Raw genomic sequence first — 25,152 nt, 5'->3', positions numbered from 1 at the left:
AAAATCTATTAATAATTCTAAAAAGTCTATTTTTTGTGCCTCCTCGAGTAAAGTAACATTTTGTCTCCCAATCCCCTCAAGTATAAAGCTTCATTTTACCAAACCTATAGCATAGGCCGACTCAGATGATGTTATGTGCCAATGAAGCTGAATAATAATTTACTGCACATTTTAAGCACCTAAGTTCGAATCAGGGGAAATTGGAGGAAAGGGAATTATATATTTCAAAGAAGTCGTTTCTACTGCACACCCTATTTTAACCAAACTTTAGTGTAATACCTCCAGATGACCATTTAACTAGCAGCTGGTCGCATGAAACCACAAACTAAAAATCAACCTGAATTTATTATTATTATTTTTTTTTAAATCAACCTGAATACTGAATAACGTGTTCGTGGCAGTGACGTCACAGAGGAGGAGTCAGACGCGCCTCTACTGCACTCACTCAAAGTGTTGGATCTACGCAGATGGACGCATGCCTTTATCCTCGGAGCACTTCACGTGGATTTAACCAACGGGAAAGTCTTTGTAGCAGCAGCTTGACGCCAATTTCTTTTCAACTGGCCTCGTTTGACAGCGTGGTTTTATAGAGTTTAGTGGCGAAGTACAGCTGAGCTCCTAACAGGTGTTGGGGTGGCGGGTCACGCCGCCGCTCGGAGAGAGAACATGTCCAATGGGAAAGACGCAAATGCTGCACAGAAGTGAGTACATGGCAACTGGAAAGTCACTGACACGCTAAAAAGTTTGTATTGTTTCCATAAAGCTTGGACATCTTAGCCGGGTGAGATGTTTCGGTGTGCAAATGGTGAAAACAAGCTGCACTGTAAATAAAACTAATAATAATTCACTCTGACCTGCACCTGGACACGTCAATGCACCGGTTTAGTCCTAGCGACGAGTTAACTCTTTATCGAGCAGTTGTCAAAGGTCCAGATAAATTAAAGTCTCTGGTGAACTGCTGCACCAGGAAGCAGTCCCGTGTAAGTGTGCAAGACCGCAGCAGAAGGGTCTTGGTAAACAAAACAGCTGTTAGGTTACTGATAACACTGGTAAAACTTTTTAATCATATTTAGGACAGATGCCACATTGTATGTTGTCTTGAAGCACTTATTGCATCAGATCAGCGCCGTGTTCAGTGGCAAGACCTTCACTTAGACAAGCTTAAATGCTTCATTGCTGTGAACCTCTCACCTGTGCAACGGATCCTGTATTTACTGTTCTGCTGCTGGCCTTGCATTCCCCTCTACCCCTCATATACACACTGCTCTGTCACAGTTTAATGCATTTGCTGTGTGCATGTTTTTTTTTTCATTATCCGTGTTTGTGCAGCAGATCCTCACAGATGACCTTGAAAGAGTGCCTGGATGAGTGCATGGAGGCCTTGGATCTCTTCCTTAACAACCACTTCAATGAGAGCCTGGACATGCTGCGGCCAAGGTAACAGAGCAATCCTGGGGGTGCCCCGTAGGTTTCAGTTCTCCAGGATATGAGGTGTTTGCTGAAGCTGACGCCCAAGGCCTGACTGATTTAGCAGCCAACAAAATGGCAGCGCTGCAAAATAAACACTAAGCACAAGACAGAGAGGAGATAGGAAGAATAAAGAGAACCAGCTATTTAATCTTATCTTTTCTCAACAGGAAAATGTGCTGGTTATACAGTAGCTATCCTCCTAACATTACCTCTGTTTGCTGGCAGTATGATGTGTTTGATGTTGATTCTGTGACTCCATGTTTCCTATGTAGAGTGAAAGAGAGTATGTACCATGCTCTTATCTACGCCACAGTGCTAGAAATGCAGGCCATGATGACTTTCCAGCATGATGACATCAGCAATGCAGGAAATACCATGAAGAGTGCCCAGGAGGTCTGCCAGAGGTCAGGATGTCTCGCGAATGTAGATTTTTTTTTTTCACCTGGTTTTGTTTTAAATAGTCATCATTTTACTCATTTAATAGGCTGGAATTCACACTGTCTCCACATCTTTCAAAACACCTCACATTATTCTCTAATGTGCTGATAACCCCACAGTCTGCGCGCTATGAATTTACATGAGTGCATTTACATGGCCTGTTTCTGCCCACAATACCAATTTGACTGTGTTTGCATGAGCGGTGCCATGAAGATAGCAAAAATGGACTCGGTGAATGGTGTGGTTAGCAGGGATATGGTGCTTACCCATTGCTGGTACCAGCTCCACTCGCCTCCCCTCTACTCGCTTTTGGTGCCTATATGTCAGAGGTCGCACGCCTCTGGAGTAACTAGGGGTTAAGTGTCTTGCTCAGGGACACATTGGTGGATGGGGGATGTGGGGGATTGAACCCAGGTCTCTCACACCAAAGGCATGTGTCTTATCCATTACGGGTACACCATCACCAACCCCTCTCACAATCACCTCAGCTGGCTTGGAACCTTGACCGAGGTTATTTCAAAAAAACAACCAGGTATCAGATTCGCCCAATGGAAAACCAAAAAAGGCTAATAGAGTCGAGGCGAGTTGAGCTGGTGCCATCTGGTGGAAAAGGGACTATAGTCGCACCACCACTACCACCTTCCCCCCCTCCCTTGCCACCTGCCTCCAGGACATCAGCAGCTGGATGAGTATGAAAGTTTTGAAGCTCAGTGGCAGCAAAGCTGAGGCCCTGCTCATTGGCTTCAAAGCCCTGAACACCAAAACCCCACACATCCTCATCGATTGCTTCCCCGTACCCTTGTCCAAGCAAGTGGAGAGCCTCTGTGTCACTCTGGACAGCACCCTTTTGTTTGCACCTCACGTAAATAACATCCCCCAGATCCCTTTTCTTCCACCTTTGCAACATCCCTGCCTCAATCCAGCACTGAAGTCTTGGTCCACACATTCCAGATCATTACCCGCACCAAATCATTTGGCCCCACACTCACCAATCTACACTGGCTCCTTGTCCAATACCAGATTGACTATAAAAGCCTTCTGCTCACCTTCAAAGCCCTTCAGGAGTACACCCCCTCCTGCTACCTGCGCTCATCTTCAGACTCTCCCCACCTCATGTCTCAGCAACATGGGTGCTCAGGTACATTTGACAGTCTTGATGCCATAGAAGTATCAAATCCAACCTAAAAGCTCACCTGTTCAAACGGGCATTCTCACAGTAATAATCACTGTATTGTGTTTTCCATACATCCTTATAGTGTTACTGTTTTATTCCCCCACCTGCACGTATCTGCCTTCTGCATGACTTAATCTTTTAATGCATTGTAAGGCGACAACAATCTTTTGTTGATACTGAGATCTTGTTTGGTGTTTCAGGTTTCGACGGAAATCCCCAGGTTTGACTAATAAGTCAGGAGGGCAATCACTCACAGAAGGTAAAAGGCTTGGATGGCGCACTCCTTTTTTAAATTCATCCATAAACAGTAAATGCAATTTATTTATTTCAATTAATCAAAAAACAAGCAGAATTGGCAGTGCCCATAATGCTAAATATGCAGAACATTTGCAATGGAGTTCGATAGCAAATTTGTTAACTTGCAATTAATCAATCTTTTGTCATCAATTATGATTTTGGCTTCCAACAATAATGAAAACAAGATAATCATGATAATACGATTATTGTGCTGAATTACGTTTCACAATGATGTTCTTGTTTTGTGTTGTTATAAAAACAGCGGTGGCTCCCGCCGTTTCTAAAAGCCTAAACTCACTCTCAGCCAGGCTTTGATGTTTAGTTCAGCTTGAGCCTAGATGACCCAGAGTTTATTTGCTTAAGCCTGCAGCACTTTACACTGTATAAATTAACATAGCGGCTAGCGAACTTTCCGTCTACTCATATCTTAACAAATGATATATTATTCATACATATTTAATACTTTTCTCACCGTCGGTTCAGGTCACTGAATCGTCAAACAGGACACCACTGTTGAATTTGCTTAACTTAACCCGTTGTCGTCAACTCAGTAGTTCACTTGTCACGTGGGGGGGGGGGTGATACCAAATCTTTGTTAAACACACACAGAGCTCCCTCGGTGGCCCGTCAGTAATTTAAAAAAATGAAGCAATGAAAAATTCGTGTTAAATGATCGTGATCTCAATATTGACCAAAATAATCCTGATTATGACTTTTGCCATAATCGCGCAGCCCTACAGTATCTAAAAAGGTCATATATTGTCAACTTCTCTATATCCAACAGTAATGATTTAATTTTCCACTGACCATCCAACATCCAGAGAGAAACTAAGCTTACTAATCTAAATGCATCAGCAAGCTAATATGCTCACTGACAATGCTAGCATAGTGATGTTAGGCAGGTGTAATGTTCACCATCTTAGTTTAGTTAACATGCTAACATGCCAATTAGCACTAAACTCAACGGACAGCTGAGGCAGATGGTTCATTGATCTGTCAGATATTTGGGCATAAAATAAAGTATTGAACCAAAATATTAAATTACTTTTTGCAAATATATGTGTATGCATGTTCAGGAAGACAAGGAAAGGCCCATAATGCCCTTAAATCTAATGATACAGTCAGGCAGAAGCCAAAAAATAATGGAATATTAACTCTGGCAGCTCTGGTCTGGGAGATCAACTGTATTTGGCTGGATTTTCTGCTCTATTACTTGTTGATTGTGATCATTGTATGTTATTTACTATATGTCTGTGTGTATGGGTGTGTTTTTTCAGTGCAGCTTCATGCTGAAGTGTGTTATGCAGAGTGTCAACTCCAAAGAGCTGCTCTCACCTTCCTACAGGTGCAGTAGGCTAATCTGCTTTTTGAAACACAGAACTAGCTGTACATCCTGATAAATATGTGTATATCCTGCATAACAGCACACCACAGTTTCCACATTGTCCCGATTTTCAAGACCTTGTATAATTTAGTAAGTGTCTAGTGAATATATGGCATGAAATATATGTGTTAAGTTCCACTTAAGTCGTACTATCTAATCCGAGCACCTCAATTCATTGACTGATTTAATAAACGCTTCTCATTCCCCCGTATTTATTTATTTATTTTGCAGGATGAGAACATGGTGAGTTTTATCAAAGGAGGGATCAAAGTACGAAACAGTTACCTAATATACAAGTAAGTAATGAAAGGAAAAACAGGGTGTATATTTGCATGTCAGTGGTGTTAAATGTAAAGTAGTAAATTAATACGTGTGTACTACCTGACAATTTAATGTACTCGCAGTTGTTGAAACAAGTACTTTTATGGTTATTACGAAAGGAGCACATTTTACAGTTTACTTGTTATGACAGAAAATTTTGTTCTCTTACATTTAAACTTTTTATGCATGTTATTTTACTATTATTATTATTATTATTATTATTATTACTATTGTTATTACTAATTTTGTTATGGCTTATAGATATATATGTATTGTGTTTTTGTCCTTAACCTTTCCTCTCCTATACTCCTTATGCTAGTCTGTCCACATTTACTAGGGTTTAGGTCAGAGCTGTGAGATTGATTTGGTGTTTTCCACCTCTTGTTGTTCCTCTCCTCTCCTTGAATATTCATTCAAGGCTGGGAGAGGATCTCTGTTCCCCAAAACATAGAAACCTAGACTGTGTAAATGATTATGCATCCCTTTGCTCAGGGCCAGATGCCCGAAGATGCCCTAGGCAGCAGGTCTCTGGACCAGCTGTATATGTGTTTTAGTACTTTTCTGTTTATTCTCTTTTTTGTTAATAAACGGTTGGTTGTTACTCAATTATTTGCTTAATCCCTCACCAGCAAGATACAATTTCCATGACAATGACAAGTGCTACTGAGCATTTTGGAGGAAACATTCTAAAAAAACAACAACCTGATGATGTCATAGTGATGTCATCAGGGTTATATCGGTGTGGATTTGGAGACTCCGAATTTAATAACAGAAGACCTGTTATAAACAGGAAGTGTGGCGTATGAGGCAGGGAGACTCCCTAAAAAAAGATGCTATTGTGTTGCATTATGGGAAATGTAGTATCAAGTGGTTTCAGAGCATGACCTATTCTATCTCGATCTCTGTTGCACAAATTTTGATAAATCTTTTTTAAAATCTGTATCTCACAAGTTTCTTAACTTTGTGGAACGTTTAATTGCTGGATTGCCCCTATAAGTAAACAATTTTTTTGCATAGATGCATGTCATTACGCCATACAGTATTGGGTTATTATGCTGAGCTGTGTTGTTCAGCAATTGACATAGTTGCCTTTTCATCATCCAGAGAACTGCATTCCTTCATAAAATCTCAAAACTGTCTCAAAGGACCCAGCCACGTTCACTTAGAGGGAGGAATATCGTTTGGAATAGGGGCGTTTAATCTGGTACGTCACAAAATAATCTTTAAACACCATCAGTTGACTAATTGTGTATTTGTACTGTACAGTTGATTAGGTCTTTTTTTTATTTACAGACACTCTCTCTGTTTCCTCCACGGATACTCAAAGTGTTGGAGTTTGCAGGCTTCTCTGGAGACAAGGTGTGGTATATAAATTTCCTCCACGATGCATTCACTCATTAACTGACACACTCATTGATGTTTTTCTGGTCCTGTTTTAGGAATATGGTCTGTCCCTGCTGCAAGATGGTGCCACAGGGATGAATCTGCGTTCCATGCTGTGCGCTCTGCTACTGCTCTGTTACTACACCTTTCTCACATTCATACTAGGTAGTGCTAGTACTAGGTAGATTCAGATGATTCTCATTGTGTCAAAACCTGTCACTGAATTCCTCGCATGATTCACTCCTAGGAGCATTTCTGGATGATTAATCGTATCATATATCTGTTCTGTCCTCTCAGGCACAGGTGAGGGAGAGGTGGATGAAGCTGAAAGGCTGCTGAAACCTTTCCGGCTCCGCTACCCACGGGTGAGTGGTTATAAGGATCATCTGTGTACAGAATCTATAACTTTCTGGGGAAAACTAGGGACTTTCTGTCTGGAATTGAAGATGTTAACCCATATGTGTGCTATTCAGCTCCAGATGTGGCCTCATAGACTAATGTTATCTATAAAAGAAAATGGATTTTTCAGAGAAACTAGTCATCACAAAAGTGGTTTTGGTTTAACTATTGTTTTTTTTTTATTCAAATTATATATACAGCAGCTGGCAAATCTTGCAACCAGCATTTAAAAGGAAACTTTGGTGAACTTTCACACTCCAGTTTGCGCTGTTGACCAATAGCAAGCTATTGTAGCGCTGCTGACCTTTTGGCGAAACAGAGAGCTGGAAAGTCCAAAATGGAGGAAGCTATTGTAGTTTAATAGCTGTGTGTCAGCCAGTTTAATTTAACCTCTGTCGGAGTATATAGGCTTCTGCTCCACAAAAGAGGAATGGTTTGCAGACCGTTACGAGACAGACGTTGATGGGATATTTATGTATTTTGGATAAACTGTGTGAACTTATTCTCTATTACTGTGGTGGGTTTTGTTTTGTCAATAACTATTGAATGAGATGATGTATAATCCCAAGAAAAAAATGCCAGGGCGAGTTAGCACCCCAGGGATATATTGGGAAAAGTGAAACAAGCTCAGGTAGGTTTAGTGACTGGTTGGCTCGCCAGTTACAGTAGTTCACCAACTAGCTTCTAGAACCAAATAAGGAGTCAGGTGGGGCACCTTCCTGGTACAAATATGACCTTCTGTACTTATTTTTATGCTCACACAGATTCCTTGTGCAATGAGGTGTTTTATAACATCAAACACCGGTTGTGTTTTGCACCAGGTTGTTCGCTCGTTTTCTTGCCCTGTCTGTCGAAGTGAGTAAAAAGTTATTAATAATTGAAATGATGGCCAAAACTAGAAAAATAAGATCCATGTAAGTCTGCAAAAAAAAGTCCAAAGTAAACCGAAATTATCCTTTTATTGCCAATAGATTCAGACTGTAGTTTGTAATGTGTTACTGTTGTTCTTTTAGTTGATGTTTTTAGTTCTTGAAAATGAGTAGATTCCTCCATGTCTCTTGCCAGTTCCTCATTCAAACGTGGGTTCTCTTTTTCGTCTAACACCTAAACTTATTTGCGTCATTGTTCCTTTAATCAGTTTTTACTCCGCCATTGCTTCTCAATTCATGTTATCTCTTTCTAATGAATCCCTCCTCCCATTCACATTGTTTCTTTTTCCTTTCTATCGTCCAGTCACACACCCTGATGATTTTCCTATCTGATGCTCACTCCACCTTCCACTCACGCAGTCCCTTCTGCATCCTGAATCCATACACTATATTTCCTTCATTTTACATGCACTCACACACCTTTGGACTATACGTCCTACCACTCCATCTGACTCACATTCTTGTAGATTCACAATCCGTGTATCCACTCCACCTTTTACCTACACGGCTGCCCATCCCAGAGAACAAACTCAAAGCTCTGACACAATGTGTACCAAACCAAAATAGAAATGTCTTGGTTAAACACTGCCAAGAGTAATTGCTATACAGTAGTTCTGCTTTCAGTTAGATGGGAATTATAACACACACATTGCAGTCCTGAGGCTGAAATCTAACTTTATGAATTGTATTCTTTCCGCCTTCCTTACAGGGAGCAATATTCCTCTTCTTTGCAGGCAGGACTGAAGAGATCAAGGGGAACATTGATGAGGTGCGTTTCATAAAATGTGTCAGGCTTAAACAAATGATGACTAGTGTTTTATTTCCTTTATATGTAATGTTTTAATAGAGCATTTTCATCTCTCAAACTTACAGAATTGTAAGTGATTGCATACCTTTTATGGGAGTGAGTGAAGCATGACTCACTTCTGTTACCACAGTGATATTAAGGAAATGTTTAGTTAGAGGACCAGCACCTAATGTTAATATTTAACACGCGACATACCTCAAATGCAGCGTCACTGTTATATATTCTTTATTATTAATGTGCTATGTGATGTAATGTCACTGTGCTGCCAGGCGGTGGCGCTCTTTGAAGATGGCTGCAAGGCCCAGCAAGCTTGGAAGCAGTTTCACCACATGTGCTACTGGGAGCTGATGTGGTGCTTCACCTATAAGCGAGCATGGAAGATGGCGTACTTCTATGCAGATCTACTGAGCCAGGAGAGCTGCTGGTCCAAGGTACAGATCAAAAGACAGGCCAGAGAAGTGTGCATTGATCAAGTCAAACATCTTGCGAAATAAAATGAGTGAACCTTGTCTTTGTGTCTCTCTGTTAGGCCATGTACGTTTACATGAAAGCTGCTTACCTCAGCATGCTGCCTAAAGACGAGGCCAGGCCTTTTGGGGAGGATGAGGTAGAGCTCTTTAGGTAAATGCACAACACTGTAATTGTTCCATGTTTTATCTCAGAAACAAGCTGCTGTTGTCCTAATGCCGCATTCAGACCAACTGCAAATTTTCTTTACTAGTGTGAGTACATTTGCTGCAAGTGTTCCCACACAACGCGAGAAGGCGATTTTAACACAATAACATGAATAAACACAATTCGCCTTTACCACAACTATATGAACCCAAAGTATACATTTTGCTGTGATTAAATAGCAATAAATGGATTAAACTGATGCCGAAATAACTACAACATGATGCAGATTTGAATTGACATATGAATTCATGCTTTGTCAGGTCTGACAGCAAGACGGCAGGACAACAACTTCTAAATGTTTGTTTTCTGAATGGAGTTTGGATCGATCAGGGCTATGCTATGCTAACTTGGTCACAGTAAAGTACAATGATAGCTGGAATAAAGTTACAGACACATGTTTTCTGAACTCACCAGGTAGTTCAACCTCTTCGCTTTCTCCCAGCAATGTCCAGTTTTGTCCGGTTTTTATATAAACATGAAGTCGTAGTCCGACAGAGCTAACGATGCTAACAACAATACTGGAACCGGATGTGCACGGAAGCTAGCTGCTGAGAAGCTCCAGTGAAGATAAATCAACGTTGAAATCCCAAAAACTAAAGTAAAAAGCTAATTTAATAAAAGCAGTTAACTCCGAGCTCCTCCCGCGAGTAAACGCCGTAGTCGGTCGGAGAATCCGACCGACTACGGGGGTTTATTTGTCCAATTGTTGCAGCGCTGCTCTCCCTGCTCCTCTGCCCCACGTTTAGCAGCTCTCAGCCGTCCAGCAGATTTTCAATCCCCCGCTCTTGAAAATATTCAACTCACGCGAATTCCTTCGCGTCGCCGGCCTTACCCCTTCGCATCGCTTCGCGCCGCCCGACAGGAAATCGCGGCTCTATGCGTCTTTGCATTGACTTTGTATGTAAACTCACCACCTGAACGCTCGCTTCGCTTTTGGTCTGAAAGCATCAAAAGGCTCATGATGTACTTGCATTTAACCTATGTGCTGACAAGATGCTGGGAGGCAAGTGGCATTGTTCACATTGTTGTCCGAGTACTTTGTGTGAACCTGGGGATTAAAAAGTATCTGCTATGGGGCAGATCAGGGCTGAATCATCGCTGGCCAATGCTGAAATGTGTTCTGGGGGAGCCTTTAGTTTTGCACAACAGAACAACACTGGAGGATGTTACTAAATTGTTAAATGTACATGTTTTGAGATGTACAAAGTGCTTTGAATAATTACCTCATTAAAAAATTCTTAAATCTCATGGCATATTGGACCACGATCGGCTTCCAAACTAATTGTGATGTAAAAATCCTGCTAGATTGTCCACATCTTAAACTCTGATTTGATGTGAGAGCAAAGAAACTTTTTCTTTCCATTGTCTTCAGTAGCTGTAAACTCTGCACATACATCATTTGATACAGTAAAGGTCAAACATCCAAGTGAAGGAACAATAAGCAAAAATCATTTTTGAGTGAAGTGGGTATTTATGTTGTGAAAAATCTGCAGTGGTACCATTGCAGGTTTGTGTCTCTTCTAAACTTTGTGTTGTTGTGGTTTCTTCAGACCTTGAAACACTGCCTTGGGTTTAACTTCATATTGCAGACGTGCAGTGTTAATTTCTAGAACACACACAACCAGCTCTGAAGGAATGCATAATTTGCAGTGTAGTCTTCGTAAGTACACAAATACATTGTTAAAGCTGCATTTATCAGTGTTTTGAACAACGGCTCAAATGACATTGTGAAATTAGAGGTTAAGGATGACAAATGCACAGAGAATTATTGCTCAACTCTTTACAGCTTAAGAGTTGTTTTACAGCTCAAAACTTTACCGTTCTTCTTCTCTCTCACCTCTCTCATCAATCTTGTTTTCAGCAGCAGGAGGTAGCTGTTTTCAGCAAAGAAAAAAACTGGCAGATAGCAAACAAAGTTTTTACCAATCACTGAACTGCATAGGCAAAGTGAGAATAGTTGGTCAACATCGTGTAGCATTTAGCAGGTAAAGAGACAGATATTTCCTTCAGGACTTTGTTAAGACTGAAACAGCTACAAGAGAGTAAATTCTTCAGGTGGACAGAGACAAGACGTGAAATTAATGCTCTGTGTCTGCTGGATGTGTAAATACGCGACTATTAGCTTAACATGGTGGTAATATGTCAGTTTTGGGTTTACAGTTTGTTACACTGCCCCCAAGTGGCCAAAAATAAATAAACTGATGTTTAAAAGCGTATATCAGAAGATGTCTATGAAGATTCTCAGTCATCCAGGTCATAGTTATCCAACGAAGGTTAAGGTCAAGGGCAACTGGACTTGGTTGAAGATACTGGAAGACGTTTCGTCCCTCATCCAAAGGACTTCTTCGTATATCAGAAGTTTCACTCGACTCTACATGGGTTCTTTTCAAATGTGTCTTTATTATTTCCCTGTGTCTTTAGAAAAGTACCCACCTTCAAGCAGAAGATAGCAGGGAAGTCTCCTCCGACTGAGAAGTTTGCTATCCGTAAAGCCAGACGCTACAAGGCTCCCTGCCCAACCCGGTTACCAGTGCCAGTGCTGGTAAAGAGACACACACACACACACACACACACACACACACACAATAAGCTCTATGCTTGACTCTCAGAGCCTTCCAACAGTATTCATTGTTTCATTATAGGAGATGATGTACATGTGGAACGGTTTCAGTATGATCAGCAAACGACCAGAACTGACTGAAGGCATGATGCAGACTTTGGTGGATGCAGAGCGCACCCTGCTAGAATCTCCTGGTAACACAACGTATTCCAAACATTGTGCCAGAACAAAACCCCTACCACCTAACATTTAACTGTAGACAAAATGAGATCACTTCGCACATGACTGTGTAACGTCTGTGCTTGTGATGTCTGCTCCTTCCTCTACAGAAAATGACTATTCAGTGGATGACCGCTGTCTGATCCACATGCTGAAGGGTCTCTGTTTGAAGAACCAGGGTCTCCTCCAAGCTGCTGAGGAATGCTTCAACAAAGTGTTTTCCAGGTGAGCTCCAGTGGATTAATTTCAAGTGTGTGATGATTATTCCCTGTTCACTCTGCATGCAACTCTGCAAGACATTTTCTAGAAAACCATTCACCTGTTGTGAACAGAGAAGTGTGTGTGTGTGTGTGTGTGTGTGTGTGTGTGTGTGTGTGTGTGTGTGTGTGTTCAAAGACGCTTTAATGCTTAGCTTTTGTCCAAATCTTAAATCAAGCTATTCCTCATGCCTCTCATTTAAGGGCTGCTCTTAAGTGGGTGTATTGACAATGTAATATTTGCTTAGCAATTATACTCATAACAACATCAAGTCAAGTGAATGTTTACTTTGCAATCACGAATGACATTACTGCTTGTTGAAATCACACAGATATTGACTGCTTATGACTAAGGAGGCTTTCAAGCTAGTTCTTGTGAGAACCATTTGTCACCTGCCCTCTTGGAAAAACTAAGCAAACCTATCTGTAAAATGTACCTGTATGGGACAGTTCTCATTCTTTCTGTGTGTGCTCAGTGAAAAGAAGATCAGGTTTGACCATTACCTGGTGCCCAACTCTCTGGTTGAGCTCAGTCTGCTCTACATAGACCAAGGCAGAAGGGATGAGGCTATTAAACTACTGCACAAGGCCAAGTAAGTTACTCCTTTTTATAGTCACTGATGCACACGAGACAATCAAATCTTGCCTCATGGATCCAGTAAGATTACATGGTAGGATATGTCTTTTTCATTCTAGTAGCCATAGAATATGTGTCTTTAATACAGAAATGCAGTGCTTTAGAGTTGAAAAGGTGTCAGTACTGTTAACCAGCAGCCTGCATGGCTTGCACATGCTCCATTTGGGTGCATGGATTGTCTGCATTCATTATTGTGAGGGATATACATTTATAGTTTGTAATATAAAACGCTAAAAATAATTAATGCGTTACAAATTTGCTGACAATTTGGGGGCATTAGCAAAATTCAGCTGCCTTCCAACTGCACTCTAGACCACATACTATACCTCACATGGCAGCAAATTTTGCTTTCTCTTGTGTGTTCTTTGAGTAGACAATGGGCCCTTCCACCATGAGCAGACTATGAGCAGAGTATTTTTACATTGCAGTATTACTTAAGTAAAGGATCTGAGTACTGCTTCCATCACAGACCACGAGAACATACATTTTTTCATTTAAAATTTTTGTTTTATTTAACCAGGTGAGTGTCATTGAGATTAAAATCAAAAAGAACATGTAAAAGACATCAAGTACACATACATATATAACACAAGCCCCTGTGTTGAATAAGGCAGACTACAACTTTATAAACAGCAACACTGACCAATGTTCACCTGCTCCATATCCTTCAGAGTTGAAACAAAATGTCTATAAGGAATAAAGGCAGTCAATTTCAACGAGTTCTGAAGAAGGTTCCAAGCAGAAGGTGCAGCAAACATGAGGGCTTTTTATACCTAATTCTGTTCGGACACGGGGGACCAACAAGTGTAGGACGTCCTTTGAACGTAATCCATAATGGCCTTGAGTACTTGTTAAAAAGATACTCAAATAGGTAGGAGCTAGTCCAAGAAGTGCCTTATAGATGAAACACAGCTAATGAGTGTACCTTCTTGCATAAAGAGAGAGCCATTTAGCTTTATAGTAAAGGGTACAATGATGTATCCTATAATTACAACCAGTGAAAAAACGCAATGCACAATGCTACACAACATCCAATTTCTGTAGGCATTGGGCGGAAGCATTCATATATATCAGATCACCATAATCTAATTTGAGATGAAAAGTGGCCGTCACCAGGTATTTTTCTAGCGCAAATGGATAAGCATGATTTTGATCTGTAGAGAAAGCCAGGCTTTATGATGAGCTTAGAAACCAGGTTGCTAATATGAGTTCTGAAACACAGTTTACAATCAATGATTATACCTAAAATATTTATAACTGTTAACTAACTCAATTTCATTTCCTTCAAAAGTTGAGATACTTGAAGTAGTAACTGGAAGTTGTCTTGAGTTTGTGAATACCATTACTTTGGACCTTTCTGCATTTAAGACCAACTTCAGCTGTTTTAAAGGGCTCTGAACAATATTGAAAGCAGACTGCAAAAAATCAAGGGCTGGTGCAGTAGATGATGCAGTACAGTAAATAACAGTGTCATCAGCATAAAAATGATACATAGCATTCGATAGATTATCACAAAGATTGGAAATGGGCCAAAAGGAAGAAAAAGAGCCAGCCCTCTGAACAGTTTGGGTTCTACCTGACAGATAATTTGCAAACCAATCTACTGAATGCTTAGACAGGTCACCAGAATGCGGTGATCAACTGTATCAAAAGCTTTTGAAAGATCTACGAACAGTGCAGCGCATATTTTCTTGTTATCCAGTGCCCCAACAATATCTTTTATCACTTTCAATGCTGCAGATATGGTGCTGTGTTTCCTAAAACCACATTGAAATGGGGATAAGATATCATTTGAATTCCTTTAGCTGCTTACCAACCAAACATTCAAAGAGGTTGGCTAAAACACACAGCTTAGAAATAGGCCTATAGTTGTTTAAAAATAGAGGGATTGCCCCCTTTTAGTAGGGGTGTAACATGGGCTGACTTCCATACTTTAGGGATATCATTTTCAATAAATGTTCAATTAAAGATATAAGATAGAGGCTTTGCAATGAAGTCAGCTGCTAACTTTAGAAAGAAGGGGTCAAGTTTATCAGGCTTTGTCGACTTTTTTTTGTCTAATTCCTGAAGAGCTTTATTAAATTTTCGAAACTGATAGAGGAGAATTATAAAATAGTTTGTCAGGAGGTAAGCATGGGTCAGAGGGGTGCTCCTGCGCACTGGGACCAGAAGAAGCAAGGCATGAGGATTCAAATAAGGATCCTGAAGAAATAAAGTGCCCATTAAAGCAAGCTAACATTGTTGGTTTATTAGTCACCTTGCCGGAATCAATCATAACATGAGGGGGTAGTTCACTACAACTAATGTTTCCAAAGGAGGCTTTAATGATTTTCCAGAACTTGCTTGGATTTTTTGTGGTTTCACAAAGGAAATACTCTGATTTTGACTTTTTAATGAGAGATGTAAGCCTATTTCTCAGTTGCCAATCAGCATCAGTCATTTATTATAAAGTGGCAGTGAATAATAAGTAAGAGTAGGCCTACTCAGTTATATTGAAATTAAATGTACTTTAGTTTTACGGTAAGTAGCCCCTGTGTAATGTAATCATTATAACAGCCTTGTAACAAATACTACTTTACTTAAAGTACAGGTTTGACATTTCAGAATAAACACTGATTTGCTTTTCTTGCATTAAAAGTTTGATACCGCTCTCATACAGTAAAAGTAGGGCAGGTGTGTATTTGCTTAGCTTAAAGGCAGGAAACTGGTAAATTGCTAGATTGGCTCTGTCCAAATGTGACAAAATCAGGCAACCACAGCCAAGAAATAATTTGGTGCAATAGCCTTAGTTTTTGTACGCATTACAATCAAAATATAACATGCTAAATAGTGAGATATTGAGGTGCTAGTAGTTAAATTTTGTTAGCTTTGGACAAAGCTAGCTATTTCCCTATGTGTCCAGTCCTTATGCTAAGTTAAGCTAACCGGCTGCTGGCTGCAGCTTCATATTAACACACTTCATCATGTAACCCTCAGCTACAAATAACATTATGTGTGTTTCCCAAAACATTGAACCATTGACATAAATATGCACTGAAGTTGTGCATTGACACATTAGTCTGTCAATATGTATGTATGTATGTATGTATGTAATACATTTATAATTTATTACTATATTGCTGCTTATTAAATTTATTTATTGCAAATGGAATTATTCCACCAACGTCTTTGTTTTTTTTTGTTTTTTTACCCGACTGTTAGGCAGGACACAATCTGTCTTTGGTTGCTCAGTGTATTGCCACTACAGGACCACTAGAGGTCGCTCTCTGTTCATTAGGTCTTAAACGCAGGTTTTATCCACTCACTGGGAATGATCATGTTTATATTGAAGGTGCCTATGACAAACACTGTAGTTACTGCACATATTGAATATCAACCCTCTGCTCCCATTGAATATATGGCAACTTTCTGTGCAGATTGCAACATTCAGTCGAGACTTAGTTCACAGAAAACAAAATGAATGAACAAAAAAAAAAAAGAATAGCAGCCTAAAAGGTGCAAAGCTAATAAAATTTCATTGTAGGTGTTCTCGATAGTTTACATGTAGGTGGTGTTGAGAGGCCTCCATCATGGCAGTCAGCATATAATATTCAATATAACACCTAAATCTACCTCATCTTGATGAGGATGTGGTGCCTCTTTTCTGTAATGCTTTAACCTTCTCTTCTGTTTTGACTTGCAGACAGAACTACAAAGACTACTCGATGGAGTCTCGTACACAGTTCAGGGTACACGCAGCTCTGGCCAAACTTAAAGCTGACCCTGGTGCTGAGGAGGACACTCATCTGTAGGAAGCTTCAGGATTACAAACGCTCCTCACACTGGACTCTCTGTTTCCCTCACAGTTATGGCTGTTTCAGCTTTGTGCCCAGTTTCTAACCTATATCTATATTTCAAAAAATGAATACTGGGTATTTTATCACTGTGTTTGGGTTTACCTTTTCAGGCATTTTGGTGTCACATTATGCATTAACATATCATTGGACAAAGGTATAACCTGTTAGAATATTTTCAAGAGCCCGTCCTTTCCACATTGGCTTCCGAGAGCATAAATCAGTCAAGTGGAGTTTGACATTTTGAGCTGAGGGACAGCGTATATACAGTAGACACTTTATGTTATGAACAACGTTTTTATTGTTTACATTGAAAATTAAAAAAACACTATATTTTAATCAACAATTGATTGTAAGCCACTATGAATGTCCAATGTAAAAATGTTATGACTTAATGAATTGTATAGTATTTACTTGATTTTACTTTGTTGAAGGAACTCCACGATAGTAACATAATCTTAAGTACCTTAAACTGTGCTGTGTTGGAATGGCGTTTTAAGGTGTTAATGGTATTTCATATTTCACATTTCATACCTAGTTAGTTATCTGGCCTTAAGAAATGTGTGACCTACAGTCAGCAGCCAGTATTTTGTGCACCGAGTCATGCATTGCGGATCACTAAATTTTCCCACTCTGTATAGTTGGATGGTAGGTGCATTCGAGGATGGCATGCCACGGCTGAAGCAGTGAAACAACAGTGTTTAGACAGATCTGGATCAGTGCGTTCACTTACCACAAACTTGTATGCATTAATTATTTCTGCTTAAATAAATTTTACATATGAATGTCTGTTTTGTCTTATATAGCTATCTTGTAATATATAATATATACAGCCACACAAAAAGTATTACCTGTATTTCTGCATAAATTGGACATAAAATGTGATCTGATTTTCATCTAAGTCACAACAATAGACAAACACAGCCTGCTTAAGCCAATACCACACAAGCAATTAAATGTTTTCATGTTTATGCTCACATGTAAACATTCACAGTGTAGGTTGACAAAAATGTGAACCCTTGGATTTAATAAGTGGTTGACCCTCCTTTGGCAGTAATAACCTCAACCAAATGTTTCCTGTAGTTGCAGATCAGACCTGATCAACAGTCAGGAGGAATTTTAGATCATTCCTCTTTACAAAACTGTTTCACTTCAGCAATATTCTTGGGATGTCGATAAATTTTGGAATTCATTTTCCCGTTGATGGCAACCCCTCCAGGCCCCGAGGCAGCCCCAAACCATGATTCCCCCTCCACTATACTTCAGTTTGGATGAGGTTTTGATGACAACTTCGGTTTCATCTGTCCACAGAATATTTTGTCAGTAGTACTGTGAATCATCCAGGTGCTATTTTGCAAACTGCAGCAATGTTTTTTTTGGACAGCAGTGGCTTCCTCCGTGGTGTCCTCCATTCCTGTTAAGCGTTTTATGTATTGTCTCCTTTTTTGCCTATAAATTAAATTAAAAGACTACATACTAGTATCAAATAGTAAAACTTGTTCTGCATGTAAATTGATGTAGAAATATTTTGTCAATGTTATTAGGTAGCTAGTTACAGTGAACGATCTCTGAAAATCATCTTCTCTACCCAAAAGTTATTCAGGAAAATGGCAGATGCCCAGAAATGTGATAACATTTGGAAATATAGCCTACAACGTTTGAGGATTACCAAGTGATGTAGCAAGGATAGGCTACACAGTTAACGAGTAGGCCTAATGTATTTTTATCACTTGTTTTTAATAAAGTGGCCGTTTTAATTAACACCAACTGCACTGCTGAGGGTTTAACTGTGCATAAACTTGCCAAAGAAACATAAGTTTATCACGGTCAGCCATGTTTGTTTACATTTAGCATCACGTACCACCATGCAACTGAAACGCATTGAGGTTAGAAGTCTGATATTTCAACTTGGAAATTTCCCAGTTCCAACCGGTCTGGAACTCGGCATGTATCTCAGGTATGCTGAGAGCTCTTTTGTTCAAGGCATGGTTCACATCAGGTAATGCTTCATCAGAATAGCTAAATTAAAACTGGTGTTTGTTTTTTTTATAGGGCAGGCAGCTTTAACAAACACCTCCAATCTTGTCTCATTGATTGGACTCCAGTTTGGCTGACTCCTGACTCCAATTAGCTTTTGGAGAAGTCAGTAGCCTCGGGGTTCACACAGTTTTTCCTCCCAGCACTGTGAATGTTTACTCGTGTTCAATGAAAACATATAATTGTTTCTGTGGTGTTAGTTTAAGCTGACTGTGTTTCTCTATTGTTGTGACTTGGATGAAGATCAGATCAGATCACATTTGATGACCAATTTAAACAGAAATCCAGGTAATTCCAAAGAGTTCACACTGTATATATATTTTACTTTACAAAATGCGGTCTGAACAGATTAATTAATTTCAGTGACTGCTAAATACATACAGAGGTCATGAAAATTAACATAAGGTTGAGAAATGAGCAAAACAACCCTGGATTTTTTTTAATTGTTTTTTTTACAGAAGAAAAAAAAATAAAAACATGTAAGGATTCTTTATTCCAAGTCATTACATATGCCATCAGGTAACACAAAACACGGAAAGTCTGTTTTTCAGGTGAGTTTTTGTTATGCAGCACCCCTTCCATTCTTCTAAATACTTATTTGTCTGAAATGACTATGAGGAGGCAGCAGGAGGTGTGACAGTGGGTGCCACCTGCTCATCTTTCAGTCTGCGTTTCATTAGTTTCTTCTTCTTCTTCTCTTCCTTTTCTATTTCAGCAACCATTTCCAAGAACTTGGGGCTGCGGGGGTCCACTGCGTAGCCAAAACGCTCTCTGGCCTCAGCCAGCAACTTTGCACGGCGAGCTTTCTCCTCCTTTAGCTTGTGCTTGGTTTCACGCTTTTCTCTGCGCCAATCCGCAACCATCTTGGGCATTTTGGCCATGTTCGCTGCAATGAGTTTCTCTCTGTGATGGACATAGAAAAGATTAGTACAACAGATGTTAATGTTCACATTATGTCTCAATAACTATTAGATTTGGTGTGGAATTTGGTTGATCTTCACAGGATGAATTGTAATACGTTGATAATCCCCTGATTCTTGTTCTGCTCTTGTTTGTTTATCTGGATCTCTTTAGCTTAAAACTAGTCTCCCAGTCCATAAAGAAAATACAATAAAAAACATCAGAAATATTGTGTATATATATACACATATATATACACATATATATACATATACACATATATATACATACATTGTATGTGTATATATATATACACACACATACATACATACATACATACATACATACATACATACATACACACACAAACACCTCTAGGCACACATTCAGTTATACATAATCACTCTTTATTTATATGGAACGGTGCACGTTAGTGATCATTGCTGTTAACATCAGTTAAATGTGGCAGGGATAATTTGACAATTTGCACTTGTAGTCCCAACAACTGTCCCATTCACAGAATATGCACATATAGCACTAAAAGAAGTAGTCGATGGACAGAAAAATAATTGCAAACTACTTAGCTTATCAGATAATTGTTTAAATTATTCTTTGCTTCTCATTTTAAAGGATTTGCTACTTTTCTCTGTGGTGTGTTAACATGGTTACACAGATAAATTATCTAACCTGTATTTGTTTCTGGTTATGTTCTCCTGTGTGTTAGTGTCTTGGCCCCAGTTTGTGCCTCTTATATTTACCATTACACAATGGTAATTATGTACGTAATTACCATTAGGTACTGGTAAAACATAAAGTGTTCGTGTTAACAGAAAACTCGTTAACTACCTGTCCGATAATTGATGCACTGACATTAGCTACGGTAGCATTACTTACTTTGCCAACCGTTTTTCGGCTTCCTGCTTCTCCTTTGCCGCGATGTTCCTCAGCATCACCTCTAACGGAGGGTGCCACTCGTTCTCCTCTGCGATGATCTTGTCCAGCTCCTCATGGCTGGGCCACAGTGAGGCAGGATCGATGCCTGACGCCGAGCCGTACCGCCCGAACACCTTCCTGTCATACCGGGACGTCTTCTGCCACTCCGGCGTCTTCTCGCTGTCCTTGTCTGGAACAAACGGCTCGCGGAGGTTCAGCTTTAAAGGCTTTGGGTTATAGCACGCTGTCTGCAGTAGAAACCCACTTGGACAGTTCGCAGAAAGTACAGTTTTTGAAGATGAAATCCCTTTCAAAGTCCTACATAACACCGCAGTCCTCCGGTACAGCATGGACGCCGCCATCTTTTTTCACCCACACGAAGGACCCGGAGTAAAGGTGACTAACGCGGTGCCTGTTCATCACGGCTCATGGTCTGTGGTATCATTTAGGAGGTTGAAACGCTTACCTTCAGTTAGATACGGCCGTATTGTTGGCTACGTATAGCCTATATTTTATTTATACAGCTTATTGCATTACAAATAAAATACATTAATCAGAAAATCAGCATAAGACAGAAAAATGATAAAATATTCAAGTCGTGATGAAACATATAATCTAGGTTATTAATTAATTCATCGGCAATAGATTATTTGTAAAAATCTAAATCTAAAAAACCGTTGTTAAGTAATATGATGTTTGTCATTTTGTAAGCAAAAAGCCAACCATTCTCTATTTGCAGCTTCTCACATGTGAGGATTTGCTACTTTTATCTTGAATAGGCCTATATGAATGAAAATTGAACGATAGATTTACAATTAATCCTGAATATAATTATAAAATAATACAGTTGAATCAATATTAAAATACTGTTAGTTGCAGCTCTAGATGAAAGGAAAGCAACGAAGAGAGAAAGAAGGGGACAGCATGTTTCAACTGCAAGATGTGCTTGAGTCAAAGTAGAGAAACTTTTAATGTATCATCTGTCGGTTTGTTTCAGGTCTTTGAGGCAGTATAACTAAACAAATGTTCCTTCTCCTTGTGGTTTGCTATGTTGCAACAGTTTATGACATTTTAAAGTATTTCATAAGAAATAATTTCCCCTAGGTTCAGCTGTATTAGGGAATTGATGAATCATTTTCAGTGGCACTTTCAGTCACTGAGGAGTTAAGTTTAGTAGTGGGGGGAAATGTTTTTCACTCAACATCCCTGTTGACTTGGATGTAGTTGTGAGCAGGTGGGCTGTAGCCAGGGCACCAGAGCAAGAAAGGGAGCTGGGACTCTCTTAGCACCTTCTTTGAACAATTAAGGACCACTGGGCAGGGGAATAAACCTTCTTTGAAAGAGAGGATCTTTGTTTTAACCTCCTTAGCCCCACCTCCTCATTCCTCTTTTAGTTTCCTCCACCCTCCCTCAACTTTTATATTTGATTTCTTTTCAACAAGCGCAGATAGAACAAATGGAGTTGCTCTGGAGTGCAGCACTCACAGACACAGATGTCATCGCTTTTGTGTCGTGGGAGCGCGCAGAGCTCTCCATCGTCATTAAAGATTTAGGGTTCCCATGGCAGGGGTAGCACTAGGCTGGAGGTGGGGGTGGGCATGACAGAGGCTTAATTTGGCTTAGGAGCGATCTGGTGCCAAGCCCAGAGCTTTAGGGATCACATCAACGTCAGTCACAGGCAAATAGGCTTGTTAGCAGTTAGACGATAAGGGTATGGTGGCTGGATGACAGGTCTATTTCTGAGTGAATATGTGAGGAGGAGGGATGGGTGGTATATTAATACATGTTTAGGGAAGTTATATAGAACATGCTCACCTGAACTGTGACTTTGTTACCTCTTGAAATTGCATCTGTTTTTACAGGTTAGTCAGGGTTGTGTTGGGCTTACAGCCCCCCAGCATGAGAATTGCTGTTTGCCAATAGCACATCCACTACTTTATCCACCAATTCAATAATCAATTAAGGAAGAAAATGATGGGCAGATTAAAAATAATAATAATGGTTAGTTGCGGCCGTGTTATGCTTGACATTTTTATAGATGTGTGTGCTTTAATGCACACCTTCTTACAATGTAAAGACACCTTAAATAAGAGCAGCGCATCAATGTGGGCCATCTAATTAAATTTTAACACATCCACATTCTTATAAGCACATGCAAAATTCATGCTCAAATGACAGGAGCTGTAGCCTCATGTCAGTGACCTTTGCCTCACTGCACCCATTTAATCCTGTTAATACAGTTCATGATTTTACAAGTGGTGCCCCCCTGCAGCTGGGGTTTAGGCACTTAAGTAGGATGCCATACAGAAATCATTTTAGTTTTTGTGAACTTGGTAATGAACTGTACCAAAAAGTCTTGGGAATATTTTTAATAAACTGTGATAGATATCAATTTGTCATACATACTTAATAAATTACCACCGAGGGATTTCCAATGTAATAATAGACTCTAAATACACACACACACACACACACACACACACACACACACACACACACACACACTGCCCCCTCTCTCTCTTTCTCTCTCTCGCTCTCACACAGAGCCAGGGTTTGGTGTTGTCTTCCTTATGAAGCAATTTTTCAAGCCAGTGTTACTATTTGTTGACACAAAGGAGAAATCATAATAAAGTGAGTCTAAATGAACCACCCTTTTGTTGGCCTTTAACAATGACAGGGTTTTACTCTGAATTTTGGCACCAAGAATTACATTTGTCAGCATTTCCCCAGAACAAGGGATGAGGACAAAATCCAAATAAAAGAGAGCGGAGCCCCAAAAATATCTCCATTTCCTGGTAATGACATCAGACTGTGGCTTTACTGCACAAACTAAGAGAAAAAAAGGACAGAAAAAAAGCCTACTTGGTAAGACGAGTCCTCGCAGAGCTGGTGATAAATTACATCTTTCTACAGGAAAATCACACAGAAATGAATAATCCAAAGGTAACTAATGTTCTTGCCAACATGGATATAAATTTCCTATAGATAACTTAACTCTTCAAACATGTAAACTCTGTGAATGCCATTACTAATTTCTCAGTTGGTGGTTAAAAAAGGCCTTAACACTCACAACAAAGCAACACAGAGTGTAGTCATGTGCAGATCTTTTTACTGGAGCGCAAGTCACGGCTGTGATCACTCTTGCAGCTCTCTGAGGGCTGCTTTTTAAACACCCCAACCACCCCCCACTAATGTTAAACTTGGACTTGGCCCAATTCAGAACTGCCAGCGTAAGCGGTCTTATGAAGGGGGCTGGGGTGGTGGTGTTTGGGCTGATGTGTGTGCGATGGAAAGTGGAGGGCAGAGGAGGATGGTGAGCTTTCAGCGGGGAGCAGCAGAGTATTTTACGGTAATGGATATACCACATGAATATCCAGTTAGTGATGCGTTTGGAGCACGACAGGGGTGTTTTGAGTGGGGTGGGGGGTATCTCGGTGCCCAGCTGCATTCTTCACTGAGTTTGTGGAAAAACGCATGTGTGGCTGTGGCCTCCTGAAAGATTCATTCACCTGGGCAGAATGGGGGGTGATAAAGAGACAAGGAGAGGGGAGATGTGTAACCACCAGAGAGCTTTTATTTCTGCTCACTTTGCAGCAACGAGTGCAGTAAAAATGACAAGCTGAGACTCCCAGAACTCCCACTGCATTTCCTGCCACATAATGGCTGTAACATTCTGACAAAATTATCTTGCATCACAAATCTTTATACCTCACATTCACATAAACACCTGAAGAGAAACATATTACTATAAACACACACACGCTGGGTGTACATAAGGATTTGGCATTTGTTACCGGTCTGTAATGGCTCTGGATTCCCGCGGTAGTAAACAACTGTGCCACTCTCTGCCCATGATACATTAAGAATTTTTCCGAAAAATGATCAAATGGCCTTGGGAATAGAACAGCTTGTGGTTTATAAAAAATCCGTATGTGCCCAATATGACAGATTTGTAAACAAGGACAACATCTCTAAAGTGCTTAGATATGACGGAGCTCATAGTTTCTCCTTTCTCTTTGGGAGTCCTCAGGCCTGTACAGCCTAGCCCCGGGTCCTAATGAGATGATGAATGGGAGCATACAGATAGATGGAGTCTCTCGATCCACCAGTGACTGCTAATTTAAGGGAAGATTCATCAAATGTGGGCCTGCACTCAGATGCACCTTCAGAAAACAGTGCCGGGGTCCAGTGAAGATGAATGGAGGTAATTATCAGCTCTACCTGTTCACAGCCATACTTCTCTGCGGCTTCCAGGGGTTCCAGGGCTCGTAATCTGTCTGCATGAAGAGCTGATGCTTACATCAAATTCCTCCTTTTACTGATAGATCTCAATTGAGTCTGAAGTGAGAGATTATTCCACATTATTCAAATGCACCAGTATTATTGCTCTCATCTGACACAAAATGCCCGATTGCCACACTGAATGTTTCATTCTGCACATTGGCACTAAATGATCTAATCACTAGGGTTTTTTTCACTGATCCAGTTGCTGCTGTTG

At 40.1% G+C, this 25,152-nt stretch overlaps 2 protein-coding genes across 3 annotated transcripts; one reads left to right on the top strand and one right to left on the bottom strand.

Annotated features, from left to right (window-relative positions):
- Window positions 1-428: 428 nt before the first annotated feature.
- On the top strand, window positions 429-17,569 carry zgc:158403 (tetratricopeptide repeat protein 39A). Of its 2 annotated transcripts, none has more exons than XM_038693295.1 (18): window positions 429-701; window positions 1,333-1,437; window positions 1,743-1,874; window positions 3,283-3,341; window positions 4,657-4,724; window positions 4,995-5,059; window positions 6,189-6,288; window positions 6,378-6,443; window positions 6,524-6,632; window positions 6,765-6,832; window positions 8,505-8,564; window positions 8,873-9,034; window positions 9,133-9,224; window positions 11,700-11,820; window positions 11,921-12,032; window positions 12,168-12,282; window positions 12,791-12,907; window positions 16,634-16,742. In XM_038693295.1, exons 1-18 carry the CDS (start codon window positions 667-669, stop codon window positions 16,740-16,742), a joined length of 1,695 nt encoding a protein of 564 aa, XP_038549223.1. In that variant the 5' UTR covers window positions 429-666. The 2 variants fall into 2 exon arrangements, with proteins under 2 accessions (XP_038549223.1, XP_038549214.1); XM_038693286.1 differs by having other exon boundaries at window positions 430-701; window positions 1,330-1,437; window positions 16,634-17,569.
- Window positions 17,570-19,123: 1,554 nt separating this feature from the next.
- Window positions 19,124-21,047, bottom strand: gadd45gip1 (growth arrest and DNA-damage-inducible, gamma interacting protein 1). Its single transcript, XM_038693308.1, has 2 exons — window positions 20,616-21,047; window positions 19,124-19,724 (listed from the first exon to the last, which is right to left on the bottom strand). The coding sequence occupies exons 1-2, from the start codon at window positions 21,014-21,016 to the stop codon at window positions 19,433-19,435; spliced, it is 693 nt and encodes a 230-aa protein (XP_038549236.1). The 5' UTR covers window positions 21,017-21,047; the 3' UTR covers window positions 19,124-19,432.
- Window positions 21,048-25,152: the final 4,105 nt, after the last annotated feature.

This window comes from Micropterus salmoides, unplaced genomic scaffold (assembly GCF_014851395.1).
Source record: "Micropterus salmoides isolate LMB-PRFRI ecotype aquatic unplaced genomic scaffold, ASM1485139v1 Ms_hic_scaffold_10, whole genome shotgun sequence".
Taxonomy (NCBI): Eukaryota; Metazoa; Chordata; class Actinopteri; order Centrarchiformes; family Centrarchidae; genus Micropterus; species Micropterus salmoides.
This window is presented reverse-complemented; position numbering and strand designations above follow the sequence as displayed.